We start from the raw sequence: 25948 nt of genomic DNA, 5'->3' as shown, positions 1-25948 counted from the left end.
ATAATTAAAGCAGCTTTAGCCAATGCAATGTCAAAAATAAAAGTTTTCGGAGAAATGCCCAAACACTTTGAAATGAAATCAGGAGTAAGGCAAGGAGATGGCTTGTCACACCTTTTTCATTCTGCATTAGAGAAAGTGGGTGGTGAATGGTGGAAGGCCAAACATACTAAGGGTGTACAGCTAGGAAGAAAGCAAACAAGATCACTACAGTGTCTAGAATTTTCAGATAATGTGCTGCTTATTACAGATTCGCTTGAAAATGCACAGGAAGAAATTACAGAACTACAATGTCAAGCAGCAAATGTTGGATTACAAATGTCATTTGCAAAAAAAGCCTGTACATGACAAACATCAGTAGTGTACTTCAAAAGCTTGAAATAAATAACAACACAATATCTAAGGTATTAAGTCTCCAGGAGAATGGATATCAAACAACATGAAGGGAAAAACAGCAACAGAGACATGAATACAGAAAATGGAGATGGCCTTTAAAAAACAACAAACATCTATGCCAAAAACTTTTTACCCTGACTAGAACAATGAATGCAGTAGGAACTCTTAAACTGACTATGAAGGGAGGGTTAGAAAAATTAGAAAAAAGTTGAAAGAAGAATCCTAAGAAAAATAATAGAACCCAAAGGCAGCAGTGAATCAGAATACAAATAAAGATTTAATACTGAACAATATCTGGAATCCAAATATGTAACAGATGTAATGAGAAAAAGGGGATTAAAATTCTATGGGCACATACACAGAATTAATAATGATGGAATAACTAACAAATCTTTGACATACTAAACAATTACAAATTCAAAACCACATGGCTGAGACAAGTAGGAAGAAATATCAAAAATGTAGGATTCAACTTGAACACAACAAGGAGATCCCTTTTTAAAGAAGCAATAGCAAAGACAGGCTATCAGGGGAAAAAAGGAACTGGAAGAAAGTGGACACAAGAAGAGAATAAAGAACTTCCTCAAAGAATGAAAGAAGTGTGGGTCCGAAGGAAACTCTACATGAAAAAAGAAGCAAAGATGTTGAGTTATCGTGCGCGCCAAAAGGTCGGTCTCTCTCTCTCTCTCTCTCTCTCTCTCTCTCTCTCTCTCTCTCTCTCTCTCTCTCTTTTTTGGGGGGGGGGGGGGGGGGGGTCCTTTTATTCTGAAAGGTCCTTGAAGCCCTGAGTCAAGCAACCTCTGCCTGCCAGCAAAAGACATAAATGACATAGAATAGTTCCTTCAGACCACTCCCTCCCATTATAAAACTTGTTATTACCATTAAAGACAGTAAAAGATGAAAGGCAACCACTCTCATGACATTTGAAACTTTGAGGTCTTGGTGTCAACTTGTTGGAATATCTTGGTCTTTTAGGTATAATGCTTGATTGAATATTACCATACAAATTTTCTAAAGCAGTTCCTCAGTATTTTGCACTGCACACAACAAAGCTGTGAAGACAATGTCATAATTACAGGGATTAATGTTTATGAATGTCTGACAACCTACAAGGGCTATGACATACGGGAGATCTTGGGTAACACCCTCTATGAATCTGTCCCCCTCCAGAATATCCAATAGGTCTTAGTTTTTACTGTAAACAGCTAATCCTACTTTGTTATTCCATTCAAAAGTTTTTGGCTGACTAGCTCTGTCAGTATACAATAATTGTGTTAGAATCAACAGACAGAAATTTAGATCATCCATTTTACCGGAGGACCAGGAATCTAAAGGACTGTATAATGATTTGGATCTAATCAGATTGTAATTAATGACAACATATATACAGAAGCACTTATTAGAGACAGTTAACAGACACACGCACACACACACACACACACACACACACACACACACACACACACACACAAAGAAAATATACATATTCATCCTTTAAGGTCCTATAAGGCAAATGGGATCTGATATAGGGCAGCCGCCTGACCTCCCTCTAACTGTTGCGAATCAACAATTAGCCGCCCATGGAGGGTTGGCGTTCTGGCCATTGCCCCTCTGGTACAAATAATTCGAGAGAGAGAGCAACGCTCTCCAGTGACTCAATCGAGTGTAGCAACCAAACAATGGTGCTGGTGACATATATTTTACTGAAAGGAAATTTTCACATGTAGCAAATCACACTTATGGAAAGAAATCAGCTGTGCCCTTTTGCAAGGAACCATACCAGCATTTAGAGCAATCACAGAAAACTAAACCTGGATGGCTGGACAAATATTTGAATAGTCACCCTCCCGAATGCAGCTCAGTGTTCCTGAACTACACTCAAGTTTTCAGCCAGGTGGCATTGTCCAGTTAGTGCAAAAATTTCAGCACTGCCTGAGGATAGCAATGAGTTAGTTTGCCGAAATACTGCAGCAACTGGACCAGTTTTTCCTCTCTCTCTTCACTGCGGTCAAACAATGTATTTTCAATTAAACTGAGTAGGACAATGACTGTAAAACAAATGGAAACATATTATGGCTCATCCAGACAATCATTGAATTTCACAGCTAGTTTCATGCCCTGGCACAAAAGAAGCCCAATGGAAGAAATAATAAAAACTTACAATGTAAAGGAAAGTTGGGAAAACATAAAATATGGTATGTGTTAAAGTGTGTTAATAAATGTTCACAGTGGATAGCTGGTCAGTACATGTATTCCAGGAACAGCACTTTGAATGTGAGCTAAATGTACACTCCTGGAAATGGAAAAAAGAACACATTGACACCAGTGTGTCAGACCCACCATACTTGCTCCGGACACTGCGAGAGGGCTGTACAAGCAATGATCACACGCACGGCACAGCGGACACACCAGGAACCGCGGTGTTGGCCGTCGAATGGCGCTAGCTGCGCAGCATTTGTGCACCGCCGCCGTCAGTGTCAGCCAGTTTGCCGTGGCATACGGAGCTGCATCGCAGTCTTTAACACTGGTAGCATGCCGCGACAGCGTGGACGTGAACCCGTATGTGCAGTTGACGGACTTTGAGCGAGGGCGTATAGTGGGCATGCGGGAGGCCGGGTGGACGTACCGCCGAATTGCTCAACAAGTGGGGCGTGAGGTCTCCACAGTACATCGATGTTGTCGCCAGTGGTCGGCGGAAGGTGCACGTGCCCGTCGACCTGGGACCGGACCGCAGCGACGCACGGATGCACACCAAGACCATAGGATCCTACGCAGTGCCGTAGGGGACCGCACCGCCATTTCCCAGCAAATTAGGGACACTGTTGCTCCTGGGGTATCGGCGAGGACCATTCGCAACCGTCTCCATGAAGCTGGGTTACGCTCCCGCACACCGTTAGGCCGTCTTCCGCTCACGCCCCAACATCGTGCAGCCCGCCTCCAGTGGTGTCGCTACAGGCGTGAATGGAGGGACGAATGGAGACGTGTCGTCTTCAGCGATGAGATTCGCTTCTGCCTTGGTGCCAATGATGGTCGTATGCGTGTTTGGCGCCGTGTAGGTGAGCGCCACAATCAGTACTGCATACGACCGAGGCACACAGGGCCAACACCCGGCATCATGGTGTGGGGAGCGATCTCCTACACTGGCCGTACACCTCTGGTGATCGTCGAGGGGACACTGAATAGTGCACCGTACATCCAAACCGTCATCGAACCCATCATTCTACCATTCCTAGACCGGCAAGGGAACTTGCTGTTCCAACAGGACAATGCACGTCCGCATGTATCCTGTGCCACCCAACGTGCTCTAGAAGGTGTAAGTCAACTACCCTGGAAAGCAAGATCTCCGGATCTGTCCCCCATTGAGCATGTTTGGGACTGGATGAAGCGTCGTCTCACGCGGTCTGCACGTCCAGCACGAACGCTGGTCCAACTGAGGCGCCAGGTGGAAATGGCATGGCAAGCCGTTCCACAGGACTACATCCAGCATCTCTTCGATCGTCTCCATGGGAGAATAGAAGCCTGCATTGCTGAGAAAGGTGGATATACACTGTACTAGTGCCGACATTGTGCATGCTCTGTTGCCTGTGTCTACGTGCCTGTGGTTCTGTCAGTGTGATCATGTGATGTACCTGACCCCAGGAATGTGTCAATAAAGTTTCCCCATCCTGGGACAATGAATTCACGGTGTTCTTATTTCAATTTCCAGGAGTGTATTTCAATCTGTACAGAGTATGCCACTTTCCTGTTTCCAATTAAATTTATTTGTGTGTGTGGTAACCTGTGTTGATTCCACATTCCTGTTTCCAATTAAATTTATTTGTGTGTGTGGTAACCTGTGTTGATTCTCTGTACGATCTACCAAAGTACATGCCTATGGCTCTCAGGACCTGGGTCCTCTTAAGGGGACTTGTACATGAATAATTGTAAAAAATCAATTTTTTAATGTTTGTCTTAAAAAAATTCTCTGTAGTTTTCTGAATGAGAAAAAGTTTACGTCCAGGAAAATGGACCACAGAAAGTGCCAAAATTAGAGGAATTTAAAAGTGGCTGCCTGCACCATGGCATCCCCGTGGCAGACAGTCAGCTCTGTTAAAAATAAAGTTTTGCTCTCATTTGTTTCACTTTTATGACTGTTTGGTCCCCTAAGTTGACTAACTTGCGAAACCTTAACAGTTTCTTATCTTTTGTAATACCGAGAGTTTAGTCACTGTTTGCTGTTATTTGGTGTGAATATTTGTTTACAGTGAAGTACAGCAGAATCCCCCTAATCTGAACCACGGTAATCCGAACGTTCGGTTAATCCGAACATGAAAAAATGTTAGTCTAAGTATGGAAAACTGTGCGGCAAGCTGCTGTCCATACACACTATTTTAATTTACACCGTACAGTAAACATGTATTACAAAAATTTGCAAGAAAACACTAGGTTTAAACAATGCAAAACAATGAAAGAAAAGCTGTCAAACTTACTAAAATACAGTGGACATTTTATCCCTATTTTTTAGATGACAAAAACTCAGTCATTGTTTTTTGGCATAATGAAGACAGTCTGTTATATAACGAATAACTGTGCCATTGTCTCATAAACATCAAATCAGCAGTGAAGCTGTTGCTCCAAATAATGTAGTGTGAGGTCAAGGGCTTCTGCAGCATCACTCTGTGGCACCAGCTCTCCTTTGGCGCTTTCAGGCTCATTGTCACTTCTGTCACAGCAGTCCACTTCTTCCTGGTCTTGAGTCACAGAAGCAACTAAATCTGCATCAGTAAGGTTCTCCACACTTGCCCCATCCGCTGCCATCCGGTCATCTATGTCTCCTCCTCGATTTCTTCACATCCAGGGATTGTCTGTATCATTAGCAGCAGATTTTCCTCTTCATTTTCAACTAGGTTGTCCTGAAATTCAAGAGATGTCCATAGTTTTCTCCATGGTTTTCTCAGAGTATTTTCTGAAATACCTGCCATACCTCAGCGGCCCAATAAACAATATCCTTCACATTTGTCTTTTTATTTTGTCCACTAAAGGAATGCTATAATCTTGAATCAGCATTCTTAAAAATTGTTTTCTGTAAATCAGTTTTAATGTTTGCAGTATGCCCTGGTCCATTGGCTATAGAAGTGGTGTAACATTTGTCGGCAAAAACTACACCACACTTTCTCCATCACATAATTCCTCAGTGCTTGGATGAGATGGCGTATTATCAGTCAAAAGGAGTGCATGGGGAGACAAATCATTTTCCTTAGAAAACCATTGAATAGAGGGAACAAACTGCAAGTGAAACCATTCTTTGAACAGCTTACCATCCATCCATGCTTTTTCTGGTTGAGATAATATATGGGCAGGGACTTCATGTTGCAGTTTTTAAAAGCTCTGGGCCTAGCATATTTGCTGATCAGCATTAAAGGCAGCTTGTGATTACCAGCAGCGTCGCTGCACTCTAATAAAGTCACATGATCTTTGCACATTTTAAAACCAGGAGCATGGTCTTCTGCTTTAGATGCCAGTCTTTTTGTTGGCAATGCCCTAAAATTAAGGCCAGTCTTGTCAGCATTATAAATTTGTTGGGGAGAATACTTTCCCTCTATTGTCATTTTTTCAAACTCACCCAAGTATTCCTTCATTGCATCACGGTCAGAAGAAAACTTCTCTCCAGTAATTGTTAGCTGACGGATTCCATGGTGGTTTTTTAACTTTCCAACCAACCTGTACCCACACTAAAAAGACTCATCACCATTTGTTAACTTGTTCACGTAACACAGCCTTCTCCTTAACCAGTGCTGCACTCAAAGGAGTTCCCTTTTCTCTTTCCTGTGTAAACCATAGGAAAAGAGCTTCATCCACTTTATCATACTGGGACTGTTTCAAAGTATGCAGAATTTCGAGTTGAAGACGTTGCACAGACTGTTCAAACTTCACTCGGTTCTTCTTCCAATCACAAATGGTTGCTTTACCAACACCCAGTTCCGTTGCCAGTTTAGATACATTCTCACCATTCAGTTTTTCTTTAAGAGTTAATGTTGTATGTTTCCATTTACTCATGACGAATATACATACACCACTACGCCCGAACGAATACAATACAACCATTATGCGTGCCAGCGATTGATAACTAACATAACCAAGTGCTTTGCAAGCCAACTGGCAGTGCACTGACCTCAGACACTGCATAGGTCTCAACAATGCACTACAAAAAGGGCAGGGAGTGAGAGTGAGCCATTGGTCCCACACTTGTTCCCATTTGTTACCATGGTGTACCTACTTATCTGCTTGGTATACTATACTCTAGAAACTTGTCACCATAATTCCAGCTAATCTGATCAAATCAGTAATCCAAACAAGGTCTGGCCCCAATTAGTTCGGATTAACGGGAATCTACTGCAATTGTATGCATGAGTCTCTTATTGTGCACTTGAGTCCCTTTTGTATGCGTGAGTTTCTTATACCACTTGAAATAAATGGGAAGAATTAAGAAGTTCAGTGTTAAAAAATGTAAATTTTATGGAAATTGGTTCACCAAATGGATTAACTCTACTAATGCTGAAATACATTATACAACAATTTAATCGGCTTCAACTGCTCCAAGTGCTTTGAAGCTAAAACTGAAATATTTGGACAATGGGCTTCACAGTATTAATGCTGATAATATAGAGGTGCCAAGATCATTGACGAGGGACAAACACCAACTGACTGCCAACAGAGCACCACCGTGCCTCTCTTTAAGAAGAAGGGAAATCCCACTGAGTGCACCAACTACCATCCAATTTGACTTCTCTGCCAGGTCATGACAATCTTTGAGTGTGCTCTGGACCAAAGGATCCATTAGATCTCACAGATTTCCAAAAACCAAGCTGGATTTGTGAAGAACTGCGACACAACTGATGCGATTCATGCTGCAAGACTCTTAGTTGAGAAACATCATGAGAAAGCCAAGCCGCTGCATCTAGCATTCCTGGATCTCGAAAAGGCCTTTCATTGGGTGCCACACAGTCTCATCTGGCTAGCACTTCGACAGCATGATGTGCCAGAGCAGCTTATTAACTGGGTGCAGTTACTTTATGCACAGCCAAGACGTCATGTCCGTGCAACCACAGGACTATCCAAGGACTTCCCCATCACAGTCGGCATCCATCACGGTTCTACATTATTACCACTTCTGTTTATTCTCGTAATGGACACCGTGACAGCTGACCTGCACCGGCCATTATCATGGACCCTACTTTATGCTAACAAAGTGATGGTGGAGCAGAAAACAAGCTTGATATGCAGAGCCAAACTCAAAAATGGAGTGACCGGTTGGCGCAATACAGTTTGTGCCTTAATTTGAAGAAAACAGAGTACATGACATCACACAGACACGAAATGGAAACCATCACGATTAATGGTGAAGATCAGACTCATACTTGTGTGAGTATGTTTAATTACCTTGGTTCCACAATCACCACTGACGGCCGACTCACAGAAGAGGTCAACGCCGGAACTCGAGCAGCCTGGATGAGGCGACGAACAACAACCGGAGTCACTTGCGACCACAGGAAGAAAAATTATTTAAAATCAAAAATCTATCGCACTGTCATCCGACCAGTCACCTTGTATGGTTGTGAGTGCTGGCCAACTACAGTTGAGACAGAACACCGTCTAAGTGTAACGGAAACAAAAGATGCTAAGGTGGACAGTGGACCTCACTAAGTTAGATCACATTTGCAATGACAGCATTAGGAAACAGTTTGGTGTTGCACCGATGTAAGACAAGTTGCATGAGAGTTGTCTTCAATGGTTTGGGCATGTTTTACAGGCCGGTGATGACTCTATTGCCAAGGCGGGTTACACACCTGAAGTCATCGGCAGAAGACCCAATAGACGACCTAAGCAACGTTGGGTTGATACGATTAACGAAGACCTTAAATGTGTGAACATCCACCCACAGACCGTGATATGGCGAAATGGAGACAATGGACCTATGTGGCGGATCCCTCAGGCATCCGGGACATATGTTGAAAGAAAAGAAGAAGAAGAAGAAGAAGAAGAAGAATACTGCAGAGATGCCAAATACTGAAACAGGTTGTCTTATTGTTGAACTCTCTGCTCTATCTGAACTAATAAATAAAGCTTTGCAATGTAAGGAATGTGGCAATAATGGTGTGAAGGTAGTTGAGATGACACGTGCTAGAAGAGTTTGTGCATCAAAATTAAGAATTGTTTGTAATTTTTGTGATTTAAGTGGATGTAGTTATACTTGTGGCATAACTAAACAGAGTGTATAACACAAATATTATGGGTACAGATATTAAGGGTACAAATATTAAGGGTACAAATATTAAGGGTACAAATATTAAGGGTACAAATATTAAGGGTACAAATATTAAGGGTACAAATATTAAGGGTACAAATATTAAGGGTACAAATATTAAGGGTACAGAAGTTCACAATTTTCTGTGCTCTTATGGACTCACCTCCTCCTACAGCATTAGACAGGTACAATAAAATTATTCTACAGACTTTAGAAGAAGTAGCAAATGACAGTATGGAAAATGCTGTTCAGGAATGCGTAGCCATGAACGACAGCAATACATGTAAGTCTGCAGCCTGGACACATCCTGGCAATGAAGAGGCCATAGTTCCCTAAATGGTTTAGTGACAGCTACCTCGCTGAACAATGGTGAAGTCCTTGATGTGGAATGTATTAGCAAGTATTGTCATGGCTGTACTAATTGAACTGAAAATCATAAATGTTTTATTAATTTTAGTGTTATAGTGAAGGGATGGAATCTGATGGTCAGTGGGGAAATATGGTGTGATGCATACATCTTACCTAGGAGACGGAGACTCAAAAGGGTACCAAAAAGTTTGTGAATCCAAACCTTATGCTGACACAAATTTGAAAAAATGGAATTTGTTGGCCATGTCTAGAAAAAGTTAGGTACAAGATTGAGTAACTTGAAGAGGAATTTGAAACAAAAGAAATTAGCTGATGGTAAGAGCACTAGTGGACGTGGTCGGCTTAAAGACAAAGAAATACACAGGTTGCAGTATTATTATGGACAATCCATAAGACAAAATAAAAATGACCCTGAGGGAATGAAAAAGGCAGTATGGGCTGCCTTCTTTCATAAATTCTCCACAGACAACTGCTCATGTCATACACTCTGCCCACATGGCAGTGACTCATGGTGTGGCTACCAGAGGCCTGTTACAAGGTGAGACCTACAACTGTAAACATTCTTTGCCATTTGCTATAACGGAAGTTATAAAACTTAATGATACAAGATTATTAGAGGAATGTTTACAGTAGGACTCAAAATCCAAATGAAAGTTTCAAAAATTGTGTATGGGAACGGATACAAAAAACTGTTCTAATAGGACTAAAAACATTGAAAATAGGTGTGCTAAATGCTGTTCTATGTTTCAATGATGGTGCAGTGTCAAGGCTTAACTTTATGGAACTGATGAGAGTGCCTGGTGGACTAAATATGCATAGAGCTCTAATTGCCATTGATCAAAGGAGGCTCTTTAAAGCAGAAAAATCTGTGTTGGAAGCTACCAAAGAAGCAAAAATAAGAACAAGTGTGAAAAAGAGAAGGGAGGAAGAACACAAGAAACAAGATGAGTAAAGACCTGGAATGCACTAGTGCCATGCAAGTTTAATAGAGAAAGAAATTTTTAACTTTAACTTGAATTTCCGGTAAGTTAAATTATTTCATGTTCTGGTACACTTTTGTTAAAAACTATTAAATACAGAGAGCTGAAATTTTGTATACTGTCCTAAAATATACTTAACTAAAAAGAAGACTACTCTTGTGACTTAACTTTGAAAATAAAATGCTTTTTTTTAAGAAAAACTCTGAATTCATTTCCAAAATTTTTGATAATCATCCTTAAAAATGTTTGTACCATAACTTATGACAGCACCATCTTTACAATAATCTGCTTTAAAGATAATAGTGTAAAGAAATTACAGGAAAAAATAAACATTCTATTTTGTATTCTGAGCAATGTGTACCTAAGATATTCATAAATAATTAGCATGGCTTATTTCACTCGCAACAAAAAAATACAATTAAAAAAAGTGTGAGAGCTAAAGCTGTGATTCATACATAATAATGTTCCCAAAAGGTCATAAAAGAGGGTAAAAATTAAATAGGCTTACAAATCTTATTCTTTGATTTACACTATTTAAAACACAGACAATTTTTTTCAACATTTCCCCTGGTATTCTCGGACCAGTCCCCTTACATAGAATCCTGTTGTTTCCTCGCTGCAAAATGTAATCTGCTACAGCTGGAATATCTGTTTCTTTCCTTTGACAGTTGTCTTTAAAATCTGCTAATCATTTTTCCATCACTCTCTTCATAGTACCTACATCCTGCATACACCTTTCCACAACTACACTGCATTCTAAGAACTGGAAAGTCCAGAATGAAATAACAACAACATGGAAAGGACACATTGCTACTCACCACATAAAGGAGACACAGAGTTGCACACTGGCACAAAGAAAAGACTGGTAAAATAATTATCCTTTTCCCAAGTCTAATTTTTTAGCGGTCTTCTTATTGTGCCTGTCTGCAACTCAACACCTCCTCTATGTGAAGAGTACAAACTATCATTCCTACATTGTTGAATTGTAAGCACAATAGACAGAAAAGAACTGTTCATCCAAAGGAGACATCACACTATATCTCATAATACCACCTCCAGCACTGTTAAATGGCACAATTTGGCGAGGAAGTTTCTTCCGGTATGCATATCCAGCTGAAGTGAACCACTGATGATCAGACCCCATGCAGTTACCGAGCTAGGGGACACTGACTGCTATGTTTCACCTGCTGTTCCAAATAGACTCTACATTTTGTACAGAATTAAGCTTAAATGATTTAGCAGGCAAATCAAGGTGCATTAAGGTGTGCGAGTTTTTCTCAAGTCACCAATGCAAGTATGGTGCCCTGCGACTGTGAACATGACTATTGTCATCTTAGAAAAATGGATCATCCACAGTATATTAATCATGAAGATGTGACAGATGTGACAATACTTTGTTAATGAATATGTTGAAATAAACTTCGTGGTTAATTGATGGTAACCTGAATGAGTAGATCCAAGTAATTGTAAAAAATATATTATCTCCACACACAATCACTCCTGGCCTGAACTACATCCTCCACAAGCCAACACCACTCTCGACATCTTGCACTATTTCAAAAGACGTTTAACTGTGATTTGTATTATCACATTAAGTGCCTCCAGTCAGCTACTGTCCAGTTTCTGTGTTGTATGACATGTGGAGGATGCGCAGCTTCATACACCACTGTGAGCAATGGTCTTCTGTGAGGCATACAACTCCCAACGTCCACTGTGTGCAGTTCCCGTCAAAGTGTTTGCTCAAAAATTGGTTGAGATGGACATGCATTCACTGACATCAGCAATTATCATCAAGTTGAACCGTCAAGTTGAAATCAACTGTCACTGACAAGATGTGACACTCTTCTCTTGACCCTGTTGACCAGGAAATTTTTACGACCACTGTTCTCACATTGTGTTACATGGTGCGAGTGGTACACCATTCTTGTAGGTACAGTTGGTGACTGTGTTGATACACAAACAAATTGGGCAACTTAATTCATGGAGTGGTCACGAGCACGCTGAAGCACATAGCTCCTTTCTGCCATCTTGTTAAGTCTCCACACTGACCCATCTTAATGCACTGATTCCATATAAAAAAACAGGTACACACACACACACACACACACACACACACACACACACACACACACACACACACACACACACACCAACGACTCCTTGCCGTAGCATACACTGGTGGTAGGGTGTCATTTGACTGCCTAGTACCAGTTCTACATGATTTACAACTCTCCCGAGTGACTATTAGTATTAGCTTTACAACCATTTGCTAGTAACTTAAGGTAAATTATTTAAGACTCATGAGTTTTCCTAATAGATATATGACACATGAAATATTGTGATGGCTTGCTGTTAGAGCCAACCACCAATACGAGCTTAACGGATCATGGCGTAGAGATGTAATGGCCAAATACAATTAGTATTTTGCCTTTAATTCATACACCTACCCCCATGAACCACGGACCTTGCCGTTAGTGGGGAGGCTTGCGTGCCTCAGCGATACAGATGGCCGTACCGTAGGTGCAACCACAATGGAGAGATATCTGTTGAGAGGCCAGACAAACATGTGGTTCCTGAAGAGGAGCAAGCAGCCTTTTCAATAGTTGCAGGAGCAACAGTCTGGATGATTGACTGATCTGGCCTTGCAACACTAACCAAAACAGCCTTGCAGTTATGGTACTGCAAACGGCTGAAAGCAAGGGGAAACTACAGCCGTAATTTATCCCAAGGGCATGCAGCTTTACTGTATGGTTAACTGATGATGTCGTCCTCTTGGGTAAAATATTTCAGAGGTAAAATAGTCCCCCATTCAGATCTCCGGGCAGGGGACTACTCAGGAGGATGTCGTTATCAGGACAAAGAAAACTGACGTTCTACGGATCGGAGCGTGGAATGTCAGATCCCTTAATCGGGCAGGTAGGTTAGAAAACTTAAAAAGGGAAATGGATAGGTTGAAGTTAGATATAGTGGGAATTTGTGAAGTTCAGTGGCAGGAGGAAGAAGACTTTTGGACACATGAATAAAGGGTTATAAATACAAAATCAAATAGGGTTAATGCAGGAGTAGGTTTAATAATGAATAAAAAAATAGGAGTGCGGGTAAGCTACTACAAACAGCATAGTGAACACATTATTGTGCCCAAGATAGACACAAAGCCCATGCCTACTACAGTAGTACGAGTTTATATGCCAACTAGCTCTGCAGATGATGAAGAAATTGATGAAATGTATGATGAGATAAAAGAAATTATTCAGGTAGTGAAGGGAGACGAAAATTTAATAGTCAGGGGTGACTGGAATTTGTCAGTAGGAAAAGGGAGAGAAGGAAACATAGTGGGTGAATATGGATTGGGGGAGAGAAATGAAAGAGGAAGCCGTCTGGTAGAATTTTGCACAGAGCATAACTTAATCATAGCTAACACTTCGTTCAAGAATCATAAAAGAAGGTTGTATACATGGAAGAATCCTGGAGATACTAGAAGGTATCAGATAGATTACATAATGGTAAGACAGAGATTTAGGAATCAGGTTTTAAATTGTAAGACATTTCCAGGGGCAGATGTCGACTCTGACCACAATCTATTGGTTATGAACTGTAGACTAAAACTGAAGAAACTGGAAAAAGGTGGGAATTTAAGGAGATGGGACCTGGATAAACTGACTAAACCGAGGTTGTACAGAGTTTCAGGGAGAACATAAGGGAACAATAGACAGGAATGGGGGAAAGACATATGGGCCCAGGAAAATTGATGATGGTACTAAACGACACAAACTTTTCTAAATTTTTCAGCATTTTTCTCTAAGTCAGTTTGGCCAATAGCAAAAATGCATCCATCATCAAGAATAGTCGTCTGCTCCAGTTAATTTTAACAGCTTTCTTTCCAGTCATTAATTTCAATTTCTACTTAAAATCAAATTATTATTACACATTTCAGTAATTTTGTGTGAAGCAGACATGTCAGTACCAGTGTGAACTGCTCCAAAGAACTAGTACTGTGTGCTGTGCTGAATGAATTGGAGTGTTGGTGTGGACCAAAATGACACCTTGCACAGCCTCTCAAGATGTTCTGTCTTCACGGCCTCCCGAAACCCAGACACTAGATTTCAGTAAAATGATCATCTGACGGTTTAGCCCTTACGAGCATAATTTGTTAACATTGCATCATAACAGTCCCATACAACCCTCAGCAACACCTTTCCTAGTGATGGTTGCGACTACGCGTTTTTCCATTGGACTGCTTGGTTTGCTCCATTTCAGAATCATAGTGGCACACCCAGCACTTGTCCATAAAAAGACAGTTAAACCCCACTCTGTGTCGAGGGGAAAAAAAAGATGACACTTCCGAAGGAATTTAAGAATGGTCGGAAATCGGTATATGTGGCATACGCTTACACACAAACAAATAATTAGAATTTCAGAAAAATTAGATGGATTATTCATGGGGAAGAGATTTACATATTTAACTGTATAATAGCACTGTAGGTCATCCCTAGCCGTTAGGAAAGTAGTTTTTCAGTTTGGCATTCACTGACAGGATTTTTGGATGTCCTCTCGAGAGATATCATGCCAAATGCTGTCCAATTAACAAGTTAGAGTGTAAAAATATGCTCCAAATTTCTGAATTTGTGAGAGATCTGGTGACCTTGCTTAATAAAGTAGGGTTTGGCAAGCACAGACACAAGCAGCAGAACTTTCAGCGTGTGTAGGCAGACATTATCTTGCTGAAATGTAAGCCAGAGCAGTCCTGTGATGAAACAGAATGGCACCCCAGATCATCACTCTTGGTTGCCAAGCCACATGGCAGACGACAGTCAGGTTAGTATCCCAACACAAGTCTGGGGCGTCTCCAGAGACTCCTTCACTAATCATCGGAGCCCAGTTCAATGCGGGTCTCATCACTAAAGACAATTCTTCTTCAGTCAATGAGATTCCAGCCCGATTGTGTTAGGCACTACTGCAAATGGGCTTGTTGATGTACAGAGGTCCATGGTAGTCGACTTTTCTGCGAGTCGCCTATTAATGGTCCTAGTTGTCACTGGAACATTATTCCCACATCGGATCAATGATAATGATGAATCCACAGCTCTTAGTTCCTCTTTGATGATTTTATCAATATTCACATTCTGTCGGCTCTCTAGGTTGACCACCACTTCAGTGATGGTTTTTTACCCATTCCTGCCAATATCATAGAATAGTGACATTGCTCATACTGAAATTTCGAGCGATTAGCCGATTACTCCAACCAGCTTCTTTGAGGCTGTCAAATGTTGACATCTGCGTATATTGTACACTTATCTCTCTGAGAGACATAGTTACTGTGCAACTGAGTATGTGGAATGAAATTTGCAGACTTTACGCCCCGGTATCGACATGTCCCCTGTTCACTATTCTTCCCAGCAACCCGATGAAATTATGCTGCAGCATCACACTTTAATCCCTCGGATGTCAAAGCTTACAATTTTGCATTTTCCATTGATATCTGTAAGAATATCAAATTCTAACACACTGACATAACTACTTCATCGTGCATCATTTTCTTTTTGTTAGATTGTAATCATCTGGACTGGCATGACATTGTTGCAACAATTTCAATTGTTCCTCATTCGCCGTCTCTTTGAATAGGCACAAGTACCTGTAGCAGCGATATTTGCCACATTCAAAATGTCGTACAAGATGTTGAAAACTGATCCACAACATCGCCACACTTTCTACCACTTCATTTGTGATACATCGCTCTTCAAGCACCAGTGCCATTTGTTCTCGTGCAACACCTGGTTTCTTCACAGAGAGATGGTCTGCCACTTTGTTCTTCATCATTCAGACTTGTTTTATCACACTGGAGGTGGCATGTGCAACTGAACCACTCAGTCATATTACACTAGGCTACTGCTAATCTGGCAGTTCTATTCAAATTTTTAACCGGCTTTGTGAAAGTGCCAGATTATTAAGAATGTCTTACATTTAGTGTGAGCGCATAGGGATTGTGCTTTACTAAATCCAAAGATACATTCATTTTCACTGATGACTAACATTTTATCTGGTGAGCTTTTATGTCCACGATTCTTCTAACACCTGGCGACCATCCTTGACTGACCTTAGCTATTCAAAATTGAAAAAAAGGAAATAACAAAATATGAAAAACACTAGAAAAATGAACAGAGGCGGACAAAGGAAACTTTTGAAGAGAGGAAATGGCTATAATAGCTACAGTTGGACACATGTTGCAGAGAAGAAAATACAAGATTCTTTTTGATAATGTGTAGGTTCTGGCAGCCATGAATCGATGTTGCAGTAAATTGTAATGAGAGATGATAAAGGTTACTACATACAACAATAACTTTAATCAGAAAGAGGCAGTGTAAACATTGCAGTTCTTGGTTATGAAGAAGAAGAGTTCCAGTAACCAATCTTCTACATTGGAAATGTTTACAACTGTAAATGGCCAAATTGCATTCAAAATTTGAAAAAGATAAATAATAAAAAAGTAACAAATTACTTCAAGTCCCTGCATCAAGATGCACAGCAACAGATATTTATTTCAGTCAGTAGCCATGGTGTTAACCGAGCGAATATCCCTGCCATCTCTTGAAGACGTTATCCACAGGAGTATAAATTTTTTTACACAAACAGATATGGGACAGCCACATAACAGCCGGGATAGTTTTAATAAATTTAAGAACTCTCATAATATGTACAGTTTAAAGAAATTTCATTAATTTTTGCCCACTTTCAAGTTCAATCATGTTTCGGAAGACAAGACATCCCGTCAAAATGAATCGATGCACTACAGATATTATAAACCACATGAAGGTAAAAATATCACAGTAGTAACAATAAAATGTTTCAGCTTACTTTTCTCGTCAAAATCTTTAAAAATAATTCAGATAGATAATGAATTAAGAATTTCTGTAAATACAAATATTTTACACAATTGAAAATCAAGTGTTGATCAGCAGTTAATTTGTTGATAATACAAATATTTCTACTGTTTTACCTTCTTGAACAGAAACAATAATACCTGATGCTACCTTGCAATACACAACAAACTATTGTAGCAGCACAAAGACAGCTGCAAATCATTTGCCATTAAAAGTATGCAATGACATGTCTCCTTTCAAGAGGTTAAACAATTTATGACAGAAGTCTCCAAGCCAGAGAGTTAGCTGGAATTATTCCACGATGAAGCAAAAGAAACTGAAATTCATTGCCTAATAGAATTTTCAGTACATAAAAATGGTAGCATAATGGAAAGGGTGGACATGGCTGTAAGAGACAAAATAGAGTTATCAAAGGGGGGAAAGGAGGAGGAGCAACTGAGGAGGAGGAGGAGGAGGAGGAGGAGGAGGAGGAGAGCATCACACTTATATACTTTCCCTAGGCTGTAAAAAAATATCAAGCCGTTGAATGGTAAAGGTTTTATACACCAACAAGGAACTTCAGAGAATGAAAAAACTCAGGAAGGGGAAAAAGTTTTGGAAAAATCTGTGATGTGCAGCAACATTTACGCTGCACATTTTCGTATTGTATTACAAAAGTATAGATTCAAAACACCACATTAGTTTCTGAAGCTCTGAACCCACACTGAAATGCACTTTTGTAAGCTAAAGCTAATTATAGCTCATGTCACGTGATCTAACCAGCCATTGATAGCAGATATTCAGAGCACAGGACACATGACATAGTCAGTCAATAGCAATATCACTGTTAACTGGTGTGAACACACAAATAGGAAAAGTTAATGGCTTAAATTAATGTAAGGTCGGGGAAGAAGGCCAGTGTTCACTCTGTCTGCTTGCCGGGGGGTCTCATCCGAGATGTGGAGGAGGCCCTACCGGCGGCGATAGAGAGCACTGGGTGCACCCGACTGCAAATTGTTGCTCATGTCGGCACCAATGACTCTTGTCGTCTGGGTTCAGAGGTCATCCTCAGTTCGTACAGGCGGTTGGCGGAGTTGGTGAAGGTGGAAAGCCTCGCTCGCGGGGTGGAATCAGAGCTAACTATTTGTAGTATCGTTCCGAGAACCAATCGCGGTCCTCTGGTTTGGAGCCGAGTGGAAGGCTTAAACCAGAGGCTCAGACGATTCTGCGGAGAGCTGGGGTGCAAATTTCTCGACCTCCGCTATCGGGTGGAGAAATGTAGGGTCCCCCTGAATAGGTCAGGCGTGCACTACACGCTGGAAGCGGCTACGAGGGTAGCGGAGTACGTGTGGAGTGCACATGGGGTTTTTTTAGGTTAGAGAATTCCCTCCCTAGGCCCGACAAGACGCCTCCTGAGACGCGGCAAGGCAGGAGTAGGCAAAATGCAACAAGGAATAACAATATTAATGTGCTAATAGTAAACTGCAGAAGCGTCTATAGAAAGGTCCCAGAACTGCTCTCATTAATAAACGGTCACAACGCCCATATAGTACTAGGAACAGAAAGTTGGCTGAAACCAGACGTAAACAGTAATGAAATCCTAAACTCTGATTGGAATGTATACCACAGAGATAGGCTGGACAGTGAAGGGGGAGGCGTGTTTATAGCGATAAGAAGTGCAATAGTATCGAAGGAAATTGACGGAGATTCGAATTGTGAAATGATTTGGGTGAAGGTCACGGTTAAAGCAGGCTCAGACATGGTAATTGGATGTCTCTATAGGCCCCCGGGCTCAGCAGCTGTTGTGGCTCAGCACCTGAAGAATAATTTGGAAAATATTTCGAGTAGATTTCCCCACCATGTTATAGTTCTGGGTGGAGATTTTAATTTGCCGGATATAGACTGGGAGACTCAAACGTTCATAACGGGTGGCAGGGACAAAGAATCCAGTGAAATATTTTTAAGTGCTTTATCTGAAAACTACCTTGAGCAGTTAAACAGAAAACCGACTCGTGGCGATAACATATTAGACCTTCTAGTGACAAACAGACCCGAACTATTTGAATCAGTTAATGCAGAACAGGGAATCAGCGATCATAAAGCGGTTACTGCATCGATGATTTCGGCCGTAAATAGAAATATTAAAAAAGGTAGGAAGATTTTTCTGTTTAGCAAAAGTGACAAAAAGCAGATTACAGAGTACCTGACGGCTCAACACAAAAGTTTTGTCTCAAGTGCAGATAGTGTTGAGGATCAGTGGACAAAGTTCAAAACCATGGTACAATATGCGTTAGATGAGTATGTGCCAAGCAAGATCGTAAGAGATGGAAAAGAGCCACCGTGGTACAACAACGGAGTTAGAAAACTGCTGCGGAAGCAAAGGGAACTTCACAGCAAACATAAACATAGCCAAAGCCTTGCAGACAAACAAAAATTACGCGAAGCGAAATGTAGTGTGAGGAGGGCTATGCGAGAGGCTTTCAATGAATTCGAAAGTAACGTTCTATGTACTGACTTGGCAGAAAATCCTAAGAAATTTTGGTCCTATGTCAAAGCGGTAGGTGGATCAAAACAAAATGTCCAGACACTCTGTGACCAAAATGGTACTGAAACAGAGGATGACAGACTAAAGGCCGAATTACTAAATGTCTTCTTCCAAAGCTGTTTCACAGAGGAAGACTGCACTGTGCTTCCTTCTCTAGATTGTCGCACAGTTGACAAAATGGTAGATATCGAAGTAGACGACAGAGGGATAGAGAAACAATTAAAATCGCTCAAAAGAGGAAAGGCCGCTGGTCCTGATGGGATACCAGTTCGATTTTACACAGAGTACGCGAAGGAACTTGCCCCCCTTCTTGCAGCGGTGTACCGTAGGTCTCTAGAAGAGCGAAGCGTTCCAAAGGATTGGAAAAGGGCACAGGTCATCCCCGTTCTCAAGAAGGGACGTCGAACAGATGTGCAGAACTATAGACCTATATCTCTAACGTCGATCAGTTGTAGAATTTTGGAACACGTATTATGTTCGAGTATAATGTCTTTTCTGGAGACTAGAAATCTACTCTGTAGGAATCAGCATGGGTTTCGAAAAAGACGATCGTGTGAAACCCAGCTCGCGCTATTCGTCCACGAGACTCAGAGGGCCTTAGACACGGGTTCACAGGTAGATGCCGTGTTTCTTGACTTCCGCAAGGCGTTTGACACAGTTCCCCATAGTCGTTTAATGAACAAAGTAAGAGCATACGGACTATCAGATCAATTGTGTGATTGGATTGAGGAGTTCCTAGATAACAGAACGCAGCACGTCATTCTCAATGGAGAGAAGTCTTCCGAAGTAAGAGTGATTTCAGGTGTGCCGCAGGGGAGTGTCATAGGACCGTTGCTATTCACAATATACATAAATGACCTGGTGGATGACATCGGAAGTTCACTGAGGCTTTTTGCAGATGATGCTGTGGTGTATCGAGAGGTTGCAACAATGGAAAATTGTACTGAAATGCAGGAGGATCTGCAGCGAATTGACGCATGGTGCACGGAATGGCAATTGAATCTCAATGTAGCGAAGTGTAATGTGATGCGAATACATAGAAAGATAGGTCCCTTATCATTTAGCTACAAAATAGCAGGTCAGCAACTGGAAGCAGTTAATTCCATAAATTATCTGGGAGTACGCATTAGGAGTGATTTAAAATGGAATGATCATATAAAGTTGATCGTCGGTAAAGCAGATGCCAGACTGAGATTCATTGGAAGAATCCTAAGGAAATGCAATCCGACAACAAAGGAAGTAGGTTACAGTACGCTTGTTCGCCCAATGCTTGAATACTGCTCAGCAGTGTGGGATCCGCACCAGGTAGGGTTGATAGAAGAGATAGAGAAGATCCAACGGAGAGCAGCGCGCTTCGTTACAGGATCATTTAGTAATTGCGAAAGCATTACGGAGATGATAGATAAACTCCAGTGGAAGACTCTGCAGGAGAGACGCTCAGTAGCTGGGTACGGGCTTTTGTTGACGTTTCGAGAACATACCTTCACCGAAGAGTCAAGCAGTATATTGCTCCCTCCTACGTATATCTCGCGAAGAGACCATGAGGATAAAATCAGAGAGATTAGAGCCCACACAGAAGCATACCGACAGTCCTTCTTTCCACGTACAATACGAGACTGGAATAGAAGGGAGAACCGATAGAGGTACTCAGGGTACCCTCCGCCACACACCGTCAGGTGGCTTGCGGAGTACGGATGTAGATGTAGATGTACATTGTGTAGCTACAAGAAAAGTTAAGTTTTCAAATATAATAATACTGGTCTTGAATATTTATAAGCTACAAGGAAAAAACTAAGCTTTCAAATATAATATTAGTCTTTTTTGCATGTGTTACGCTTTCAGATACATCACACAAATGTGCCAGTAAAATTTTAAATAATGACATAACCTCTGGTCTTCTGGGCTTGAAATTCTTCTAAGTGTCATAGCCCTCAGTGTGATAAGTTCTAAATGAGAGTCAAACACTCTGTGATTTAAGAAATTCATATCACATTCACACAAGTAACATAATTCATCTTGTGTAAAAGGAAATTTTCATTGAAACTAATGCTTCTCAAAACACCATTTGCAATATTTTCCTGTAACCTGTTAGAAATAGCTTCATTTCAGCAGTTGCCAGTGTGTGCTAGAAAACAGGTGTTACTGCACCTGGGCAGCTATGATGACTTAGGAAGCCTGTATGTTCGTATGAATATAGTAGTAAGAGATCTTGCATGATGTCATAAAAGAAATAGGATATTTCAAGAACATGGGAATTTCATAAAACATACTAAAATGCATAATTCTGCTTAAGTACACGTTAATATGTCCAGATTCGCAATGCAGTAGGCCTCAACCTGATATTAAGATTTTTAGTGCGGTTTTCAGGATGCAAATTTTCTATGAGTACCAGTACTGTATAATCTCATGTTTGGTTCTTCAGTGTAGCCTAATGCCGTATCTGCCAGAAGATGAAAACGCGCACTTGAAATTCAGCAAACAGCTGAAACTAGCCAACAGTCTGTAATGAAACACTTAATTTCAAGTAAATTGACTGACTCAGCAGAAAAAATTAATAAAAGCCAAATTTCTTTAGCAAACTTACAAAAATAACTTCATTGTTCTGCAAGGTGATTAATGATTGACACGGAAGTAAAATAAAATCAGAAAACTGAAACTAATAACATATGTTAGCCTTCCATAATTATGTGAAAGTATTTTAATTCACTTGATAGCTCCCAACCACAGAAATCTGTTTTCTTTTTCATTTGATGTAAGAAGTGTAAATGAAGAGAAAACAGCAAAATCACTAAACATAAACACAGCTTACACAAGGATTAACCCCCTCCCTAATACAACTCTAACTGCTATGCACATGCGCGAATCTGGCAGCTTGGGTGCACCAGAAAAATTTTGCCGCCTAGCATCTGGCTGCTTGTTGCTACTGCTGATACAGCTAACAGCCACACTTCAAGTAGCCAGAACCAGGATAAGGTATTGCCCATATGCAACTCAACTGCTTTTGCGTGTGAGCCCGCTCAGAACTGCTTAAACAAACTTAATGTATACAGTTCTGACATCACGCTCGACGACAACCTTTTATTGTTATGAAGTATTCTTTAGTCTTCATCCTAAGGCCTTTTACACATTTTACTGTTTATCAGTTTTTACTAGCCAAATTAAAAAAAGTTAAACTGAAGACTAAAACAATGAAAAATTCCCGGAATTCTAAAAGATTTCCAGGTTTCTCAGGGTTTTCTTCTGGATGAAATAATTATCATGTTTTTCTTGGATTTCTGGGTTGTCCCAGAGCGTATAGGCCCTGAGTAATTGTGCCTTTGATATAAGCCCACATACATTTGCAGAAACGCAGCTGGCACAAAATTTTTTTTAGCAGTTTATGTTCGATTCATCTCACTTGAACATAAACGCACATGAACTTAAACGTTAGTTAGGTATAATTTTATACTCTTATCCATTTCATTCATACATTTTGATTTTTACACTTCCTTTCCAAATAATTCATTGATGTGTTATATATTGATAATGGGACCAATTTACTTGCCACTTCAACCACAGTGAGTACTGAAATTTCTCTTCCTTCATTTAGCTATAAATATAATCTATTCACACTACAGGTGCTAGCCCACAGGAACCAGTGTCATCCAGCAATCAACTTCATCTCAAACCTGAATCATCTCTTTTGTCATATTTACCCACTTATAATCTGAAAAATACAGGGTCATCTTACATTCGCAGGTTAACTATTACTGCTGAAGTCAATGTTTTTACATTGTCTAATCAATTAATGTAGAGGTTCTATTACATTTACAAATGAAGCTTTGGCAACTAAGATCACATGCAGGTTTATTTTGAACAATTCAGAAAGGCTGAGTTGTCACACGAAACTGCTGACACTGCATTTGTACTCCTGCCATAGGTGCAATCCCAAGCAATGCCTAATTTGAGTATGGTTTGTTTTACTGAACTATTATTTGATATATTTAATTCTTTCTTTCACAAGCATTTGGTTGTTGTTTCTTTAACTTTGTGAGAGATGAGCAAACACTGCAACCAACTGTTGTTCATCTGTTGCTTAACAGACTGACCGCTATTTACCGAGGACAAGTTACAAGATGCTGCATTGAGGAGGTTATAATCTATTCTAAGCTCCTTGGGCTGTATAGATGTTGCTCTTTAGAATTACTGTTAATTGTTTTTCTGTTTTGATTGGAGTAAGTTATCACAAACATAACACTGACTTTAATATAATATATTATATACAGGCAAAAGAAAGAAAATGGCTGTTTTCATAATAGCAATAAAAAAGATCGCAACTAAATCTTTCTGTGAGTTAACTGCCTTTTCATCAGCAGTCGGAACTGAAATGACTTTGGGTAAATATCCAAAAATAGCAGACATTTCTGCAAGAGATGATAAAAGTTTACATAGGTTTAAGGAGTGCAGAGTAACATGTTGTCAATGCGTGTGACAGAAACAGAAAGGGATGTCAGAGCTGCTGGCTTTATGCCACCAATTACAGAGCAGTGGGCAGGTTACATGTTTTAGTCCCTTTTTCATTTCAGTTTCAGATTAATTTTGTTGTCCTTATATTTTACAGTAATGATACCAACAAATATGAGTGAGTACTATAACAAACATCCTAGAAAAATTACACTACCTGACAACAAAAATCAACAAAGCTACAACTGAAACATGGTTTACTTCTCACAGCTAAATCATATTTAATAATGGAAACTGAATCTGTAATATAAATATAAAACACAGTCACAGGTAAAAGTTATGTAACAAAGAATAAAAAGCAAAAAGAAAACTTTAACTTACCTGTGTGAATCCGTCTATGATTCTGAAGGTATGAGGAGGCACGGAAGCTTTTCCCACAAAATTCACACTTGTAATTTTTCTCGCCAGTATGAATACGTCTATGCACAATGAGAGAGTATTTTCGGGCAAAGTCTTTCCCGCAATATTCACACTGGTAATTCTTTTCTTCCGAATGTATTGATATGCAATGGTACTTCAAATCACCCCACTGTCGAAAGTGACGACCGCAGTATTCACACTTGTAAGGCTTATCACCCGAATGCAGCCGCATATGTACCTACATAAACAAGATGAACTAAATGTAAAAATATTAAAAGTTCATGCTGTTGCCAAATATTCCAGACTTTCTATACAAATAATTTTTGAAAATCAAATGGCCATGAACACACTCCCAAGTAAACCTATCATGTTTGTATTTTGAACACCCCTTAAAAATTTTAGCGTGCAACTTGAGCAGACTACTATTCCTTAAGTACTTGGAAGTATACATAGCAAGAAACTGATACAAATAGGTGACTGGAACACATGCAGCAAAAGTGTCAGCAAACAGTATGCCTTAAACAGTAATCAGCTAGATATATATTGATACTATGATTGCCTAAAATACATCTTGTAAAGGTTTCAATAATGTAACTTATTATTATCTAAAATATACTTTAGGATTCAGACCTAAGTTATGCATCTCACAAATAAACTCTCTTCGCACATGAAGCATATCCAAAAAGCAGGCAATGTTGGCGAAACACAGTCACAAGAATGCAGTGCCATTATTTATTATCTACAAAATGGATGGCAGAAGACAATGGTTTGATTCATTAGTCATCTGTCTGGTTCAGTACAGCCTACAACAATTTTCTTTCACATGTCACTCTTTTCATCTCAGAGTTGCACTTGCACCCAATTATTTGTTGGATTTATTCAAATCTTAGTCTTTCCCTATTGTTTTTACAATACACCACTCCCACTAATACCATGGAAGTTACTCCTTGATGTCTTAACACATGTTCTACCTCTCCATCCCTTCTTACTGTCACTTCTTGTCCGTGTTTTCCATATTTTCCTACCTTCAATGATTCTGCAAGGAACCTCCTCATTCCTTATCTTATCAGTCCACATAATTTTCAACATCGTTCTGTAGCACCATGCCTCAAACACATTGATTCTCATTCTTTTTCTGGTTTTCCCACTGTCCTTGATACACTTCCATGCAATTCTGTGTTCCCAACCTACATTCTCAGAAATTTATTCCTCATTTTGAGGCTAATGATTGACACCGGCTGACTTCTGGGCAGAAATGGTCTCTTTGCATGTGCTAGTCTGCTTTTTATTTCCTCGTCGCTTCATCTAACATGTGTTATTTTACTTCCTTAACTTCATCTACCCTCCCCCCTCGTGAACCATGGACCTTGCCCTTGGTGGGGAGGGTTGTGAACCTCAACAATACAGATAGCCGTACTGTTGGTGCAACCACAATGGAAGGGTATTTGTTGAGAGGCCAGACAAACATGTGGTTCCTGTAGAGGGGCAGCAGCCTTTTCAGTAGTTGCAGGGGTAACAGTCTGGATGATTGACTGATCTGGCCCTGTAACACTAACCAAAACAGCCTTGCAGTTATGGTACTGCGAACAGCTGAAAGCAAGGGGAAACTACAGCCGTAATTTTTCCCAAGGGCATGCAGCTTTACTCTGATTAACTG

At 40.3% G+C, this 25948-nt stretch overlaps 1 protein-coding gene across 2 annotated transcripts in view; it reads right to left on the bottom strand.

Annotated features, from left to right (window-relative positions):
* LOC126281429 (zinc finger protein 221-like) overlaps nt 1–25948 on the bottom strand; it is a 152158-nt gene that overhangs the window by 21358 nt on the left and 104852 nt on the right. For both annotated transcript variants that reach the window (XM_049980382.1, XM_049980383.1), the window contains exon 7: nt 24253–24529. In XM_049980382.1, the coding sequence (XP_049836339.1) occupies nt 24253–24529 (277 nt within the window). The remainder of the gene's footprint in view (nt 1–24252; nt 24530–25948) is intronic.

The sequence above is a fragment of the Schistocerca gregaria genome, chromosome 7 (genome assembly GCF_023897955.1).
Source record: "Schistocerca gregaria isolate iqSchGreg1 chromosome 7, iqSchGreg1.2, whole genome shotgun sequence".
Lineage (NCBI taxonomy): Eukaryota > Metazoa > Arthropoda > Insecta > Orthoptera > Acrididae > Schistocerca > Schistocerca gregaria.
Note: the sequence above shows the minus strand (reverse complement) of the source record. Positions and strands in the feature narration are given on the sequence as shown.